Source organism: Chiloscyllium punctatum, chromosome 11 (genome assembly GCF_047496795.1).
Source record: "Chiloscyllium punctatum isolate Juve2018m chromosome 11, sChiPun1.3, whole genome shotgun sequence".
NCBI classification, from domain to species: Eukaryota; Metazoa; Chordata; class Chondrichthyes; order Orectolobiformes; family Hemiscylliidae; genus Chiloscyllium; species Chiloscyllium punctatum.
In genome coordinates, this window is record NC_092749.1 from 19,745,512 (window position 1) to 19,762,429 (window position 16,918).

At 46.2% G+C, this 16,918-nt stretch overlaps 1 protein-coding gene across 2 annotated transcripts in view; it reads left to right on the top strand.

The window, feature by feature from the left end:
• The window catches only part of kif26ba (kinesin family member 26Ba), a 336,823-nt gene that overhangs the window by 78,368 nt on the left and 241,537 nt on the right, over positions 1-16,918 (top strand). Inside the window, exon 1 of one of the 2 annotated variants that reach the window (XM_072580424.1) lies at positions 12,329-12,419. The exons of the other annotated variant lie outside the window; for it this stretch is intronic. Within the exon in view, the coding sequence (XP_072436525.1) occupies positions 12,417-12,419 (3 nt within the window). The 5' untranslated portion in view covers positions 12,329-12,416. Of the gene's footprint in view, positions 1-12,328; positions 12,420-16,918 lie in introns of those variants that run through there. 2 annotated transcript variants of the gene reach the window in all.

A 16,918-nucleotide genomic window follows, 5' to 3' on the forward strand; every position in this document is an offset into this window, starting at 1 on the left:
GATTATATCATGAGCATGTCTCTTAGAGGCATACTCTTACAGGTATTCTGACTGAGCTATCCCACTGCAGCACCAAACATGGCCACCCTTACGCATGGCTCAGTGGTTAGCACTGCTGCCTCCCAGCAGCAGGGACCTAGGTTTGATTCCACCCTCGGTTGACTCTCTGTGCAGAATTTGCACATTCTCCTCTTGTCTGCGTGGGTTTCCTCCGGGTCCTCTGGCTTCCTCCCACATTCCAAAGATGTACAGGTTAGGGTGGATTGGCCATGCTAAATTGCCCATAGGATCCAGGGTGTATAGGCTAGGTGGGTTAGCCATGGGAAATACAGGGTTACAGGGAAAGGGTGGGGGATTTAGTCTGGGTGGGAGGTCAGTGTGGACTCAATGGGCCGAATGGCTTGTTTCCACACTGCAGGGATTCGGTGATTTTTAAAGGAACAGAGAAAGTCCTCAAGGGTTAGGGAGAGAATTCCAACGTTTAGTGCCTACGCAACTGAAGGCTGTCAGTGGGATGTTTAAAATTGGGATAACAGAAGAGGTCACGTAAAAGGAGCACAGATATCTCAGGGGCAAGAGAGGCCATGGATGGATTCATGGATAAGGATGAACATTTAGAATTCAGGACAATCTCCCTATCACTGACCACCCCCAGCTCTGAAAATGATTAGGATTTTTTTTGTTGTTGTATCCGTTGTTTAAATTACCAGGCAGCCTCTCAAGGAGCTTTATTAGTGTTCTCATTTCAGATATCTTTCAATCAACTCCTTCAGAAATGGTATGACACAACTCCAGACCAATTGGGACTTGAACCTTCTGGTAGAGTGACAGGGGTACCACAACAGCACCGCCCCCTCCCCCAATATTCCAGTTTGTCTCCTTCCTATATATTTCCTAATCATACTGTACAGAGGTGTTATGATACACTCTGGAACAGATGGGACTTGAACCCAGCTCTAGCTAGAGGTAAGGATACTACTACAGTATCACAAGGGCCCCCTTCCATATTTCCATTCAGAGTAGATATTTTTAATCAACTAGTTTAGAAATGTCCTTGCATGCTTTTGGAGCAGGTGGGGCTTTAACCTGCTCCTTGGATGCTGCCTGACCTGCACCACTCTCATCTAAGTTCTAATTTCCAGCATCTGCAGTCCTCACTTTTATACAGGTGAGGTGCCAGAGAACTGCTCATGTTGCCCCCCTATACAAAAAGGGTAGTAGGGATATTCTGGGTAACTACAGACCAGTGAGCCTGACGTCAGTGGTGGGAAAGTTGCTGGAGAAGGTACTGAGGGATAGATCTATTTATATTTAGAAAAGAATGGGCTTATCAGTGATAGGCAACATGGTTTTGTGCGAGGGAGATCATGCCTTACCAACTTAATAGAGTTCTTCGAGGAAGTGACCAAGTTGATAGATGAAGGAAGGGCCGTTGGTGTCATATACATGGACTTTAGTAAGGTGTTTGATAAGGTTCCCCACGGTAGACTAATGGAGAAAGTGAAGTCACATGGTGTGCAGGGTGTTCTAGCTAGGTGGATAAAGAACTGGTTGAGCACCAGGAGACAGAGAGTCGTAGTTGAAGGGAGTTTCTCGAAATGGAGAAAGGTGACCAGTGGTGTTCCACAGGGGTCAGTGTTGGGGCCACTGTTGTTTGTAATATACATAAATGACCTGGAAGAGGGCACTGTTGGTATGATCAGCAAGTTTGCAGATGACACGAAGATTGGTGGAGTAGCAGAAAGCATAAGGGACTGTCAGAGAATACAGGAGGGTATAGAGAGACTGGAGAGTTGGGCGGAAAAGTGGCAGATGGTTTTCAATCCAGACAAATATGAGGTGATGCATTTAGGCAAGACAAGTCTAGAGTGAATTATACAATGAACGGAAGAGCCTTGGGAAAAGTTGATGGGCAGAGAGATCTGGGAGTGCAGGTCCATTGTACCCTGACGGTTGCTGCACAGGTGGGTAGAGTGGTCCAGAAGGCATACAGTATGCTTGCCTTCATCGGAAGGGGTATTGAGTATAAGAGCTGGCAAGTCATGTTAAAATTGTACAAGACATTGGTTTGGCCGCATTTAGAATACTGTGTACAGTTCTGGTCGCCACATTACCAAAAGGATGTGGACGCTTTGGAGAGGGTGCAGAGAAGGTTTACGAGGATGTTGCCTGGTATGGAAGGTGCTCACTATGAAGAGAGGTTGAGTAGGTTAGGTTTATTTTCATTAGAAAAAAGGAGGTTGAGGGGGGACCTGATTGAGGTTTACAAAATCATGAAGGGTATAGACAGGGTGGATAGAGACAAGCTTTTTCACGAGAGGTCATGCTTTCAAAGTGAGAGGTGGAAAGTTTAAGGGGGATACACGCAGTAAATACTTCATACAGAGGGTGGTGGGCGTTTGAAACACATTGCCAGCAGAGGTGGTAGAGGCAGGCATGGTAGATTCATTTAAGATGCGTCTGGATAAATGCATGAGTAGGTGGGGAGCAGAGGGATACAGATGCTTAGGAATTGACCGACAGGTTTAGACAGTACATTTTGATCAGCTCAGGCTTGGAGGGCTGAAGGGCCTGTTCCTGGACTGTAAATTTTCTTTGTTCTTTGTTCTCTTTTGCCCTTAACGTGCCTCTCCTAGCTCAGAGGTAGGGAAACTACATCTGTACCACAAGAACCCCAGTGTTCCCACTACATGGCCATTTCTGGGGATTAGTTACAGCAGAAGTCTCTCATTTGTGATAGTGCCCAGCTCTTTTGTTGAAGGTGGTTACAGCTGGCAGTCTTGTCAAAGGAAGACACATGGCATTTTTCCCAATTAACCCTCACCCATCCCTAAAGACAGATATTTCACAGCATGTTTAATGAAACTCCTTGGCTGAAAACTGAGATGAGTGCTTGTATCTTTTTAAAATACTGAGATTCCTTTTTGGTGGATTTTACAGGTTGTAAGTCACACATTCTTCATTGACGTCAGTGCAAAAAAATACCACATGTCATGCCAATTTTGATTGTCACTTGCTCAGTGTGGGCATGTTCGATTGGGTCCATTTAATTGTGGTACCTGTTTGTTCAGCCTTGATAACAAATGGATAAGGCTATTTTTATTGGGGGCAGAAGTTATTAGTGAGGTTGTTTATTAGGCAGGACAATGCGACAGGGCTCTGTGTACTTGAGTTTAATGTTTAACAGATCCTGCTGTTGTCAGTGGCACATCATACTACAGCTCGATTTCTCTGCTGCATCTTCATGTTATCTTACACTGACACAACATTATTGCGTATCTATTCAGTTCCACAGTGAATAGAACTGGCTCTATAGTTGTGCGTTGACTCTGCAGTTGTGTACTCACTCTTGGTCATGCTCTGGATATGCACTGGCTCTGAGGGTGTGCACTGGCTTTGAGGGTGTGTATTGGCTCTGAGGGTACATATTGCCTTTGAGGGTGTGTATTGGCGCTGAGGGTGTGTATTGGCGCTGAGGGTGTGTATTGGCTCTGAGGGTGTGCACTGGCTTTGAGGGTGTGTATTGGCTCTGAGGGTGTGTATTGGCGCTGAGGGTGTGTATTGGTGCTGAGGGTGTGTATTGGCGCTGAGGGTGTGTATTGGCGCTGAGGGTGTGTATTGGCTCTGAGGGTGTGCACTGGCTTTGAGGGTGTGTATTGGCTCTGAGGGTGTGTATTGGCGCTGAGGGTGTGTATTGGCGCTGAGGGTGTGTATTGGTGCTGAGGGTGTGTATTGGCGCTGAGGGTGTGCACTGGTCCTGAGGGTGTGTATTGGTGCTGAGGGTGTGTATTGGCGCTGAGGGTGTGCACTGGTCCTGAGGGTGTGTATTGGTGCTGAGGGTGTGTATTGGCTCTGAGGGTGTGCACTGGTCCTGAGGGTGTGTATTGGCTCTGAGGGTGTGTATTGGCTCTGAGGGTGTGTATTGGTGCTGAGGGTGTGTATTGGTGCTGAGGGTGTGTATTGGTGCTGAGGGTGTGCACTGGTCCTGAGGGTGTGTATTGGCGCTGAGGGTGTGCACTGGTCCTGAGGGTGTGTATTGGTGCTGAGGGTGTGTATTGGCGCTGAGGGTGTGCACTGGTCCTGAGGGTGTGTATTGGTGCTGAGGGTGTGTATTGGCTCTGAGGGTGTGCACTGGTCCTGAGGGTGTGTATTGGCTCTGAGGGTGTGTATTGGCTCTGAGGGTGTGTATTGGTGCTGAGGGTGTGTATTGGTGCTGAGGGTGTGTATTGGTGCTGAGGGTGTGCACTGGTCCTGAGGGTGTGTATTGGCGCTGAGGGTGTGCACTGGTCCTGAGGGTGTGTATTGGCTCTGAGGGTGTGTATTGGTGCTGAGGGTGTGTATTGGTGCTGAGGGTGTGCACTGGTCCTGAGGGTGTGTATTGGCGCTGAGGGTGTGTATTGGTGCTGAGGGTGTGTATTGGTGCTGAGGGTGTGCACTGGTCCTGAGGGTGTGTATTGGCGCTGAGGGTGTGTATTGGTGCTGAGGGTGTGTATTGGCTCTGAGGGTGTGTATTGGCTCTGAGGGTGTGTATTGGCTCTGAGGGTGTGTATTGGCGCTGAGGGTGTGTATTGGTGCTGAGGGTGTGAACTGGTCCTGAGGGTGTGTATTGGCGCTGAGGGTGTGTATTGGCTCTGAGGGTGTGTATTGGCTCTGAGGGTGTGTATTGGCTCTGAGGGTGTGTATTGGCGCTGAGGGTGTGTATTGGCTCTGAGGGTGTGTATTGGCGCTGAGGGTGTGTATTGGTGCTGAGGGTGTGTATTGGCGCTGAGGGTGTGCACTGGCTTTGAGGGTGTGTATTGGCTCTGAGGGTGTGTATTGGTCCTGAGGGTGTGTATTGGCGCTGAGGGTGTGTATTGGTGCTGAGGGTGTGTATTGGCTCTGAGGGTGTGTATTGGCTCTGAGGGTGTGTATTGGTGCTGAGGGTGTGTATTGGCTCTGAGGGTGTGTATTGGCTCTGAGGGTGTGTATAGGCGCTGAGGGTGTGTATTGGTGCTGAGGGTGTGTATTGGCTCTGAGGGTGTGTATTGGCGCTGAGGGTGTGTATTGGCGCTGAGGGTGTGTATTGGTGCTGAGGGTGTGTATTGGCGCTGAGGGTGTGTATTGGCGCTGAGGGTGTGTATTGGTGCTGAGGGTGTGTATTGGCTCTGAGGGTGTGTATTGGCGCTGAGGGTGTGTATTGGTGCTGAGGGTGTGTATTGGCTCTGAGGGTGTGTATTGGCGCTGAGGGTGTGTATTGGTGCTGAGGGTGTGTATTGGTGCTGAGGGTGTGTATTGGCGCTGAGGGTGTGTATTGGCGCTGAGGGTGTGTATTGGTGCTGAGGGTGTGTATTGGCGCTGAGGGTGTGTATTGGTGCTGAGGGTGTGTATTGGCGCTGAGGGTGTGTATTGGCTCTGAGGGTGTGCACTGGTCCTGAGGGTGTGTATTGGTGCTGAGGGTGTGTATTGGCTCTACGAATTTGCTCAGGCTGTGAGACTCAAGACAGTCAAATTCGGGAGATCCAAGACTCAGTTTTTGGGGTTGATTGGCTGGGAGGGGTTGTTACATTAATCCTGGGTTATGCAGGGACAATAAGACTCATCAATGTCCTGTTTGAGACCATAATTTTCCCTGTCCTTTCTGAATATCAATACTATGGCGACAAGAGCAGATCAGAATCCTGCAACCAATGACTCTCATCCTGACAGCCCAAAGCCTATCCACCGTCTATAAGGTGTGTGATTTGTTACTTGTGGATGTTGCCTAGATGAATGCAGCTCCAACAACACTCAGGAAACCTGACACCATTCAGGACAAAGCAGCCTGCTTTATTGGCACCATGTCCATCACCTTCTCCTTCCACCACTGATGCTCTGTAACAACACTGTGTGTGTGCCATCTACAAGATGCTCTGCAAAGAGACGCTAAGGCTTCTTTGGCAGCACCTTCCAAACCCATAACCGTTATCACCTGGAAGGGCGAGGGGAGCCAGCTGCAGGTCCCTCCAGCCAGACTTGGCCATGCATTGCTGTTCCTCACTGTTGCCAGGTAAAAATCCTGAAAACCTCTTCCTAATAGATAAAAACTTCACCGCATGGACTGCGATGGTTCCCCACTTTCTCAAGGGGAGGTTGGGATGGTACTGAATGCTGGCCTAACCAGTGAGATCTGTATCTCAGGAATGAATGAAAATTGCTCCGTCATTGATGGAAGTGCCTTCAGTTGCCTGGGCTCCAAATTCCTGATGAAGGGCTTTTGCCCGAAACGTCGATTTCGCTGCTCGTTGGATGCTGCCTGAACTGCTGTGCTCTTCCAGCACCACTAATCCAGTATTTGCTTTCCAGCATCTGCAGTCATTGTTTTTCCCTCCAAATTCCAGAATTCCCTCGCTCCATCTCTCTACCTTGTTTTCTTCCTTGCACACTTCCAAGTCTACCTCTTTGGCCAAGTTTTGACTAGATCCAGCATCATCTTTGTTGCTGAATGTCATGTAGTAATTCTGTGAAGTGGCTTGTGACAATTTATTATGTTAAGGGTGCTATGTAAATGTAACTTGTTTTTATTGAATATGGATGGAAAGGGACACTTGGCACTTGATAGTGTTGTAGGCGATGAGAAGCTGCTCCCAAAGAGAGGGGAGTCACTCAGCAATGGGCACTCAGTGTAGGCCAGAGATATAGCAGGACCCTCACCTGCATGAGAGTGATATCTTCCCTGCAAACAGGAGAGGATTGTAAACCTGGATCCTTATCTTGTGAAATGAAGTGAATGCATATGGGGAGGGGGAAGGGTTGGGTAAACACCACAGCTTTAAAAGTAGAGGCTGAAATCTGCTGTGATCATGCAGCACCTTCTCCCCATGTCAGCCCTTTTAACCTCCTGTCGATAATTCACTGGGGTGATGGCAGATTTAATTGCGCTGTTGTCCTCACTCCACTTTAGCTGGCAAGTACCTCAGCAAATAAAACTAGATCAGTTATTTATTGAATGCATGCCAGTTGATCTCCTTCTCCATCCTGTCCTCTCCCTTCCTACATCAGCATTAATACGTAAAATATATTGTATCTTTATAACAACAAGGTCACTCAAAATACTGAACATAAATCAGTCATTGAAGATGCAAGAAGCCTAGTTTTAAAGTCATTAAATTATTCAGCACAGTCCAATTAGTCCATCTGACCAAGTGTCCCAAACTAAAGTAGTGCCATTTGCCTGCATTTGGCTGATATTCCCTCCAAACTTTTCCTGTTCACAGGCTGTTTGAATGTCTTTTTCATGTTGTAACTGTCCCTGTATCTATCGCTGGCAACCCCTCAGCCTCTGACACTACAGGGGAAAAGGCCCCAGGCTATTCAGCCTCTCCCTACAGCTCAGACCCTCCAATCCTGGCGAAGACTTCAAAATCATTTCTGCATTCTTTTAAGTTTCACAATCTTTCCTAAAGCAGGGAGACCAGAACTGAATGCAGTATTCCAAAAGTGGCCTCACCAATGTCATCTGGGTTATATATATTCCCACAGAACATTGATAAAATGCCATGTGACCCAACACTGTTAAAACATGCTTCCTGAAACACTGTTTTTCAATATATTACACTTCACACATTGTAATAATTTGTGCATGGTGTATATATTGTGTATTGTGGAAGCTCAATCGGTCAGCATGTGCATGATAGAATTTGATAGATTTTTGGAGGCATACTGTATTCAGGGAAATGGAGACAGTGGTATTGGAGATAAACAGCTACTATCTGTTTGAGTGGTGAGAAGACTCAGTGAGCTAATTGGCCTTTGTCTGTTCCTGTTGGCCAATTGAATCTGGAGTGTGGGACATGGGAGAATGTAGAGCTGAGGTTAAAACCAGATCACCAATGGTCTTATTGAATGGTGTGGTGGGCCTGAAGGGCCAGGGTTGCTGCTTTTCTGCCTTGTTCATACGTTTCATATGATGAGACCTGCAGAAAAAGATTGATCCGAGGTAGCACCTGCAGTGGGAGCTTACTCATCATTGTGATATGTTGCCCTATGATGTTGACAGGTTTATTTGTGTGGTCTGAGTTGGGGTTTAGGAGTTAGGGGTGCATGGGTTGGAGCAGAGATTGACCCTGATGATAAATCCTTCAGTCCTGATGAAGGGTTATGCCTGAAACGTCGACTCTTTAGCTCCTCAGATGCTGCCTGACCTGCTGTGCCTTTTCCACACTTTATCGACTCTGACTCTCCAGCATCTGCAGTCCTCACTATCTTCCTTCACTTACTAACTGCTCCATCCCTCAGTTGCCATGAGGTGGATCATCAGCTCCCTCCAACCCTGGGTTTGCGACAGACCAGAAATGATTTACCTTCCCTTCTTCTCATCAGGAAATGAAGGGCCTGGCCACCATCCTCCCATTTCATCTCCTATCCCAGTGTTCTCTGCAGCAGTTGGAAGGGTTGTAAATATGGAAAAGATGTCCATTTCCAGCTATGTTAACTCTCACTTTCTGGGAACATGACTGTTGTTTTCCAGTTCCAATCCAGAGACCTGAGCTAAAACTGAGGCTGAACAATCTCAGGGCCATCCCGACAGGGTTCAGCTCTGTTTGAGGTGCCATCTCTCACATGAATCGTTAAATTGTGAGCCTTTTACTCCTCTGTTAGGTCAATGTGAAAACCATTATTTTGAAATGGAGCAGACGAGTCCTGGTCAATATTTACTGCTCAAGAAGCATGTTTAAACCAAATTGAATTGTTGTTTGCGGGAGCTTACTGTGCACAAATTGGCTGCTACTCTTCCTACATTACAGTGGTGACTACATGTCAAGAAATTGATTCAAAAGCCGCTTTGGGATGTTGCGATGTCATGAAAGACACTATGGAAGTTCAAGTCTTTCTCCTTTTCTTCCGAATCATGAATGGTATTCATATTCCCTATGGTTAATTTGTTGCATGTTTTCTTTTGTTTGTTCATGGGACGGGGGCATTGCTGGCCACTCCAGCATTGATTGTCCATCCCTGACTGCCCCCAAGAGGTGATTGGATTCGAGCCACTGGTTGACCATCCACGAGACATTGTCCTGTTTGAATTGCTCAGGAAAGACTTGGTGTTGTGTGAGGGTTATGTATTGTCTGGGTGGCGTAGCAGGCTGCCATGACCATGTGACATCCCTTTCCAGGCTTCCATTACACTGAGTTTGAAAATGCGTTGGCGTCAGAACCTTCGGGACAATGAACCACGGCTACAGGAGGGAATTAATGCTATCCATGCATCGGCCCCTCGAGCAAGATGGTAGCTGCAGCTCCTGCACACGAGGAGACAACCCTCCGTCAGGCAGAGTCTGTTTATTAGAGCAGCCAGTCATGTCCTGATCAAGAGAAGCTCATTCAAACACTGAGGAAGTTCAAGAACATCGAGGTTTGAAGTGATTGTGGCAGGCGTAGGATGATGCCTTTGACACTAGCCTTTGAAATCACTTCAGTGGCTTGCTGTCTACCCTTGTCAGTTAAAGCTTTGCACAGCACCTTTGAATTGACTTCAGTGACACCACTGTCTTCTGTCTAACCTCTGGGAAATGGTGTCTGGAGTGCACAGAGGAGTGCCGTGGCTTCACAGCACTATCTTTTGGCTCTGCCTTTCATGATATTTGGACGAGCAGATTCATTGGCGAGGCATTTATAATCCAGGCTTGGAGGGGTAACGTGACTACGTGATGAGGGACATGGATAGGGTGACTAGCTAAGATCTTTTTCCCAGCATGAGGAGTGCAAAACTAGAGGGCATAGGTTTAAGGGGAGAGGAAAGATTTAAAAAGGACCAAAGGGGTATGTGTATGGATTGAACTGCCAGAGGAAGTGGGAGAAGCTGGTACAATTACAGCATTTAAAAGGCATTTGGATGGGTATATGAACAGGAAGGGTTTGGAGGGATATGAGCCAAATGCTGGTAAATGGGACTAGGTCAGATTGGGATGTCTGGTCAGCGTGGACAAGTTGGACTAAAGGGTCTGTTTCTGTGCTGTAAACTCTGTGACTCTATGGGGGTGACTTAAACTGAATCAGTCTGCAGATATGGACTATACATGTACAAATTAGGAGCAAGGGAAGGCTATTTGGCCCCTCATATTTGCTCCATCTTTCAATGGGATCATGGCTGTAGCCTCAACTCCATTTTCTCGCCTTAGATTCACCCCGCCCACCCCCACCCCAAATAATCTTTGACTCCCTTGAATAAAGAGAGCATCTGGGTTGTTATAAAATCATACCTCAATTAGAAGCCCTTTTGCCTGTATCCCACCTCAGCCGTTACATCCCTCCCCCAGTGCTCACTAATCCATCAGGTCATTCCTAGCCACCCTCAAGAAGGTTAGTGCACAGATACAGCAAGTAATCAGGAAAGCAAAAGAATGTTATGCTTTATTATAAGGGGTATTGAATACAAGACCAGGGAGGTTATGCTTCAGTTATTTGGGGCATTAGTAAGGCCAACTCTGATGTACAGTGCAGAATATTGATGTACTAAATGGAAGGATGTTAATGCAATGGAAGCAGTTCAGAGAAGGTTAACCAAAAATTCAGAGAAGGTGAATAAATGAAGTCCCCAGGTTACAAACGAGTTCCATTTTGTCCACTGTTTGTAAGCTGAATTTGCGTGTAGGTCTGAACAGATACGGGCAAATTAGTCTGCCCGTTCATTAGGACAAAACATTGTACAGAAATCAGATTTTAAAACATAATTCTTAAAAATGAGAGGCTGGAGATTGGTTTGTAAGTACGGGACATTTGTTAGTCGGGTGTTCGTAACCCGGGGACTTCGTGTACCTGGAATGAGCACATTGCCTTATGAGAAAAGGCTAGACTGGCTAGGCCTGTATCCTCTGGAGTTTAGAAGAGACAGAGGTGACTTACTTGAAACATGAAAAGTCCTGAGAGGACTTGACCAGGTGGCTCTGGCAAAGATCTTTCCTTTTGTGGGAGATTCTAGAAATAGAGGTTATAGTTTAAAAAAGGAAGGCAGTTTAAGATTAAGATGAGCCAACATTTTTCTCTCAGAGGTACGTGAGTGTTTGGAATTCCCTTCCTCAAAAGCTTTTCGTCTCCTGGCTGTTTATTTTTATCTTCTAAAACGCTGACACTACTGCCAAACAGTGGTATTTATTCCCCAGCATCCAAGTTGTGTGTGTGCAGGTAGAATACAGTGAAGAACAAGTGCAGAAATCTTTATTCATATCCCACCAACAGGAAGAAAGGAAATCCCCTGGGTGGCCAGTGATGAAATGTCCAAACTCAACACAGACGTCACCTCGAGGCTGGAGTTGAAGCTGGGTCCCTGGCACTGTGAGGCAACAGTGCTAACCACTGAGCCACCGATCAGATCTAGCTTATAGATCTTTGGAGGGAAACCCCCACAGACAGGAGATTATTCAAACCCCACACAGACAGTCACCCAAGGCTAGAATCAAACCCAGGTCCCCGGCACTGTGAGGCAGCAGTGCTACCCACTGAGCCACCGTACCACCCATCAGAACCTGTTTGTATTGGTCAGCCCAGGCTTTCCTGATTGGCACAGGTGAACAACCCCAATCTAGAACCACATAGTTAACAAGGTCAACCTGTTCACAGTCTCCGCAGTATACCACTGAGCAGACCTTCCACTTGTGTCTCTAGAAGCTAAAAAATGTGTTGCTGGAAAAGCGCAGCAGGTGGTCGGCTTATGCCCGAAACGCCGATTCTCCTGCTCCTTTGATGCTGCCTGACCTGCTGCGCTTTTCCAGCAACACATTTTTCAGCTCTGATCTCCAGCATCTGCAGTCCTCACTTTCTCTAGAAGCTAATCCAAGAAAGACAAAACCCCAGCACAGGACAGGGTTAAATTGATCATTAATGCAGATTCTCAACCCTTCCTAGGATGTTGGCATTAGTTTCCTGGAACGAGGAGAAAGGCCTTTGCTTCTTGAGGTAGGCAGTGTGTCAAGGTAGAAGGTAGCATCACCCAGTGGCTGATTAACTCGGAACCTGGCCCAGTCGAGATTTTAGTCAATTTTGCTGGAAGGCCTCAAGGGAAAATTGCAACATCCATAATTAATGTCCCTTTTAAGCACCGTTATTCCATATATCCATAGATCTCATGTTTAATAATTAACACGTAAAATTCAAGCTGCCATGTTGTCGAATCAATAATTAAAGTTGGCTTCTTGAGATACTTTTGTTTCCCATGGCTCTGTTGGTCGCGGCTGAAGAAGCATCTGGTTCTCATTTCAGCCCTCAGAGTTGCTCAGTTAACAAAACCCTCATTAATCTGTCTGGTTTGAAATGGTAATGTATGGTGTGAGCACACGTGGGAGGGGTGACAGCATCAGAGAGAGATAAAGAGAGACAGAGTGAAAAACCGCTGGAGAGAGAGAGAGGAACAGGACAGAGTGAAAGGGGAAGTGATCCACGAGAAGAAGACAGAGAGAAAGAGAATGGTGAGTAAAAAGGAGGACAGAAAGAAAGAGGGAGTGACCAGGAGAGCAGGAGAAGGGTGAAATCTCTGCCTTTGGCTCCTCACTATTTATAAGATAGTAACTGTAGAGTTAGGGCTTTCTACACTGTGAGTTGCAACCTCACTTTGGGGATCATGAGCTCTGAAACATTAATGGCTGCCGTAGGGCTTGGCCTGAATGTGAACACCTTTTTCCCCCTGTTTGGTGGTGGCTGTGCTGTGGAAGAAGGCGGAATAGTAAATAATATTGGAAGCAAAGACAGTTCAGGCACTCAGGTCACCTAGAGATGGGAAGAGGTTTCAAAGTTAACTATTTATTTGAAACAAAAGGAGTCAGGCACAACCATGGGCCATGGGCACACAACCATTTAATGTATTGTATGTGTGTGCATTTGAGCATGTGGGCATTCTTGTCTATATGTGTTTGCATGTGTATATGTGAATGTGTGTTTATGTGTCCATGTGTTTTATGTGTGGGTCTATGTGCATGCACATATATGTATGGGGAAGGGGCAATGTAAAGGATGGAGTAGACTTGGGGACTTGACAAAAGTAAGGAAATGAGGAAGTTGGGGGTTTGTGGAGCAGGCAAGGTGTGAGAAGATGACTTGGAAAAAAAACTTGCATTTATTTGGTGTCTTGACACAGGTTAGAAATCCCGAGAGATGGAACGGGGGTTTGGGGTCTGAGTGGATTGAGGTGTTGCTTGACCAGGAGCCAGTGTTGATCAGCGAGAACAGGGACAGGATTGGGTGCAGGTCAGGGCATGAATGGGAGGAGGGGACAGTGTAGGTTTGGCATGGTTTGATTCAACTGTAGGGGAATCTGAAATGGTAAAAGATCAAAGGAAAGTTCAGTAGAATTGACTGGGTCAGCACCAGCAGAGGTGGACACTTGATAATCCAAAGTTATGTTGTCAGCTATGAGAGGATCTCGTCACATGACCTCCATTGCTGCACCCATGCGCTCCCACCCATTGGCTAACTGATTGTCAATCCTAAATACTCACCAAAATCCCATTTTCGCTGGGCTGGAACATTTTTTTTTATTCTTTGAACAGATGTGAACATCACAAGCAAGGTCAGATTTGTTGCCCGTCCTTAGTGTGCCTTAATCGGTGAGACGTGTGCAACAGTTGGCTCTATCTTCTTGCAGTATTTCTTTTTAGGTTCTATTACTCCAAAGCCAAATTTTTTGTGGAATTCAATAGCTGATTTGTTACTGATAAATACTGCAGATAAATATTGTCCGCACTTGGTAAGGCATTTTTGTCCCTAATTCTCTAAGCTCTCCTAATCTCCAGCACTCTTTGTCAAATCTGTCATTGTAACTTGCAGGGAAGATGACTTGGTTTAACTGTGTCAACTACAGTGTGGAAACAGGCCCTTCAGCCCAACAAGTCCACACCAACCCTCTGAAGAATAACCCACCCAAGCCCATTTCGCTCTGACTAATGCACCTAGCACTGTAGGCAATTTAGCATGGCCAATTCACATAACCTGCACATCTCTGGATTGTGGGGGGAAACCCATGCAAACTCAGGGAGAATGTGCAAACTCCACAGTCGCCTGAGGTTGGAATTGAACCTGGGTCCCCGGCACTGTGTGGTGGCAGTGCTAACCACTGAGCCACCATGCTGCCCATAAGCTGTTTGACAATGTGTGGAGTAACATCTCCAAACTCATTCTGACTACACTTCATGATGGGCAGGCACTTGTCCATCTTCACTTGATGACTCAGCGGCAGGGAGCAGGAAGATGGAAGTGAATTACCCCAACTCACTAACACATGCCACTTGCGACACACGCTCCATGGCACCCATTCTTACCTCTGACCTCAAGGCCATTGGATGATCATCTGGATAGGAATAGTGTGCAGGGATAAGGGGAAAAGGCTGGAGATTGGCATGAGGTAATAGAACCAGTGAGGGCACAAAAGGTTGTATTGGCTTCAGTACCTCTGTGATCTGGTTTTAGGCCATTTCCAAGTCAATCCCATTCTAGAGTAAGGATAGCAGATTTACTTCAGTAAAGGACAAATCAGGTAGGTTTTTAATAACAAAAGATGATAATGGCATCTCATTAGCTTTCTCATTCCACATGTATTAATTGAATTTTAATTTCAGCCCTTGGGATTTGAAGGTAACCTGGGCCTCTCGATGCCTAACCCTGTGATATTACCACCAAGCTTCAAGCCGCTGAGTTCATTGTTCATTTCCAGTGTCCTATATTGAATAACTATTAGATATTTTCACTGAAATTCAAGTAAAAGATCTTGATGAGCCACAAATCTCCTGAATCTGGTGATCGGTTTTTCGTTCCTGGGGACTCTAGGCCAGTGCTGGAGGGTCGGAAACCTGGGGCTGGAGTTTAGTGTTTACAAGCCTCAGTGCTCTGAGCAGAGGTCAGGGTTCCGAGTTCTTTTCAGTAAATGGATTCCAGGTGGTTGGAACTGCAGAATGATTAGTTGGAGGCACAGCCATCATAAAGTCGTAACAATTTGAGGCAATAGCGCGGCCACTTCCAAAATGAGCAGCTTGGCTTCGTTTGCAAAAAAAAACCCCTAATTGTCTAGATTTATAAGGTCCTCGCAGCAGGCCTAATCGACAATCTCTCAGAGTTCCTGACCTCCTCGCTATAATTACAGAGCTGCTCACACCCACTTCATCATCGTCATCATCATGTCTTCATTTTATTCTGATTTCTCCACAGGATGTGGGTGTAGTCCATGTTTAGTGTCTTCCCCTCATTTTGCTCGAGAAGACTTTGAATCACAGCATTGTTTGACACAACCTAGTGGCCTGTAGGAAGGTGCGAAATAGTAACAGAATCTGTCCAGTCAGCTTCTGGACTGACCTGCTATTCAGTGGGAATACTGTGAACAGTTTTGGGCCTCTTATCTAAGGAAAGATACACTGGCATTGGAGGGAGTCCAGAGAAGGTTTGCTGGGCTGATACCAGGTATTGAGGGACTGTCTTCAGAGGAGAAATTGGATCTGTATTTAATGAAATCTAAACAGTGAAAGATGCCTGCAAGATTCCTAGAGGTGATGTGGAAAGGCTATAGAGTTATAGCCATTGCGATCTACAGGATGGAAACAGACCCTTCGGTCCAATTTGCCATGTGGACCAGATATCCTAATTTTATCTGGTCCCTTTTGTCAACATTTTGTTCACATCATTCCAAACCCTTCCTATTCATGTCCCCATTTTAAATTTTGTAATTGTACCAGACTCCACCACTTCATCTGGCAGCTCATTCCATACACACACCATCCTCTGTTGCTCCTCAGGTTCCTTATGAATCTTTCCCCTCCCACTTTAAACCTATGTCCTTTAGTTTTGGACTCCCCTACCTTGGGAGAAAGACCTTGGCTATTCACCCTATTGATGCCCCTCATGACTTCTGTAAGGTCACCCCATATCCTCCGCTGCTCCAGGGAAAACAGCCCCAGCCTGTTCAACCTCTCCCTATAGCTCAAACCATCCAACCCTGGCAACATTCCTTGTAAATCTTTTCTGAACCCTTTCAAGATTCACAATACCCTTCCCGTAGCAGGGACACTAGAATTGAACGCAGAATTCCAAAAGGATCCTAACTAATGTCCTGTACAGCCGCATCATGGCATCCGAACTCCTGTACTCAATGCACTGACCAATAAAGGCAAGCGTAACAAATGCCTTCACTATCCTATCTACCTGTGACTGCACTTTCAAGGAGCTATGAACCTGCACCCAAAGGTCTCTTTGTTTGGCAACACTCTCCAAGTCCTTACCATTACGTGTATCAATCCTACCCTGATTTATCTTTGGAAAACACCTCACATTTATCCAAATTAAGCTCCATGTGCTGTTTCTCGGCCCATTTGCCCACCTGATCAAGGTCCCGTTGTACGCTGAGGTAACCCTCTTCACTGCCCACTCTGCCGCCAATTTTAGTGTCATCTGCAAACTTACTACCATTCCTCCTATATTCACTTCTAATCATTTACATAAATGACAAAAAGCAGTTTGTACTCTTGTGCGAGAGTCTAGGTTCAAAGGGCAAAATCTCAGAATAATGGGCCACCCATTTAAGAAAGAGATGAGGGGGAAATTTCATCTTTGAGAGGATTGTGAATCTGTGGAATTCTTTATCACAAAGGGCTGTCAAGGCTGGGTTGTTAAAAGTATATTCAAGGTAGAGAGAGTTAGTTTTATTTAATCAATAAGGGAGTTGGGTTGTGGAGAAAAGGCAGGAGTTGAGAATTATATTGAGTTGAGGATTATCAGATCAACCATGATCTCTGAATGGCAGAGCAAAGTCGATGGGCTGAATGGCCTATTTCTGTCCCTACATCAACGTGATCATGGCACCTGAAGGATAGTAACCGTGCTTCCAGCACTCAAGAGGTTGGTGGTGAAAGGTTGTTTCCCCTTGTGAGCGAGTCCTGAGCAATGGGACACATTTAAAATTCGGCGTCTCTATTTGAGACACGCTACA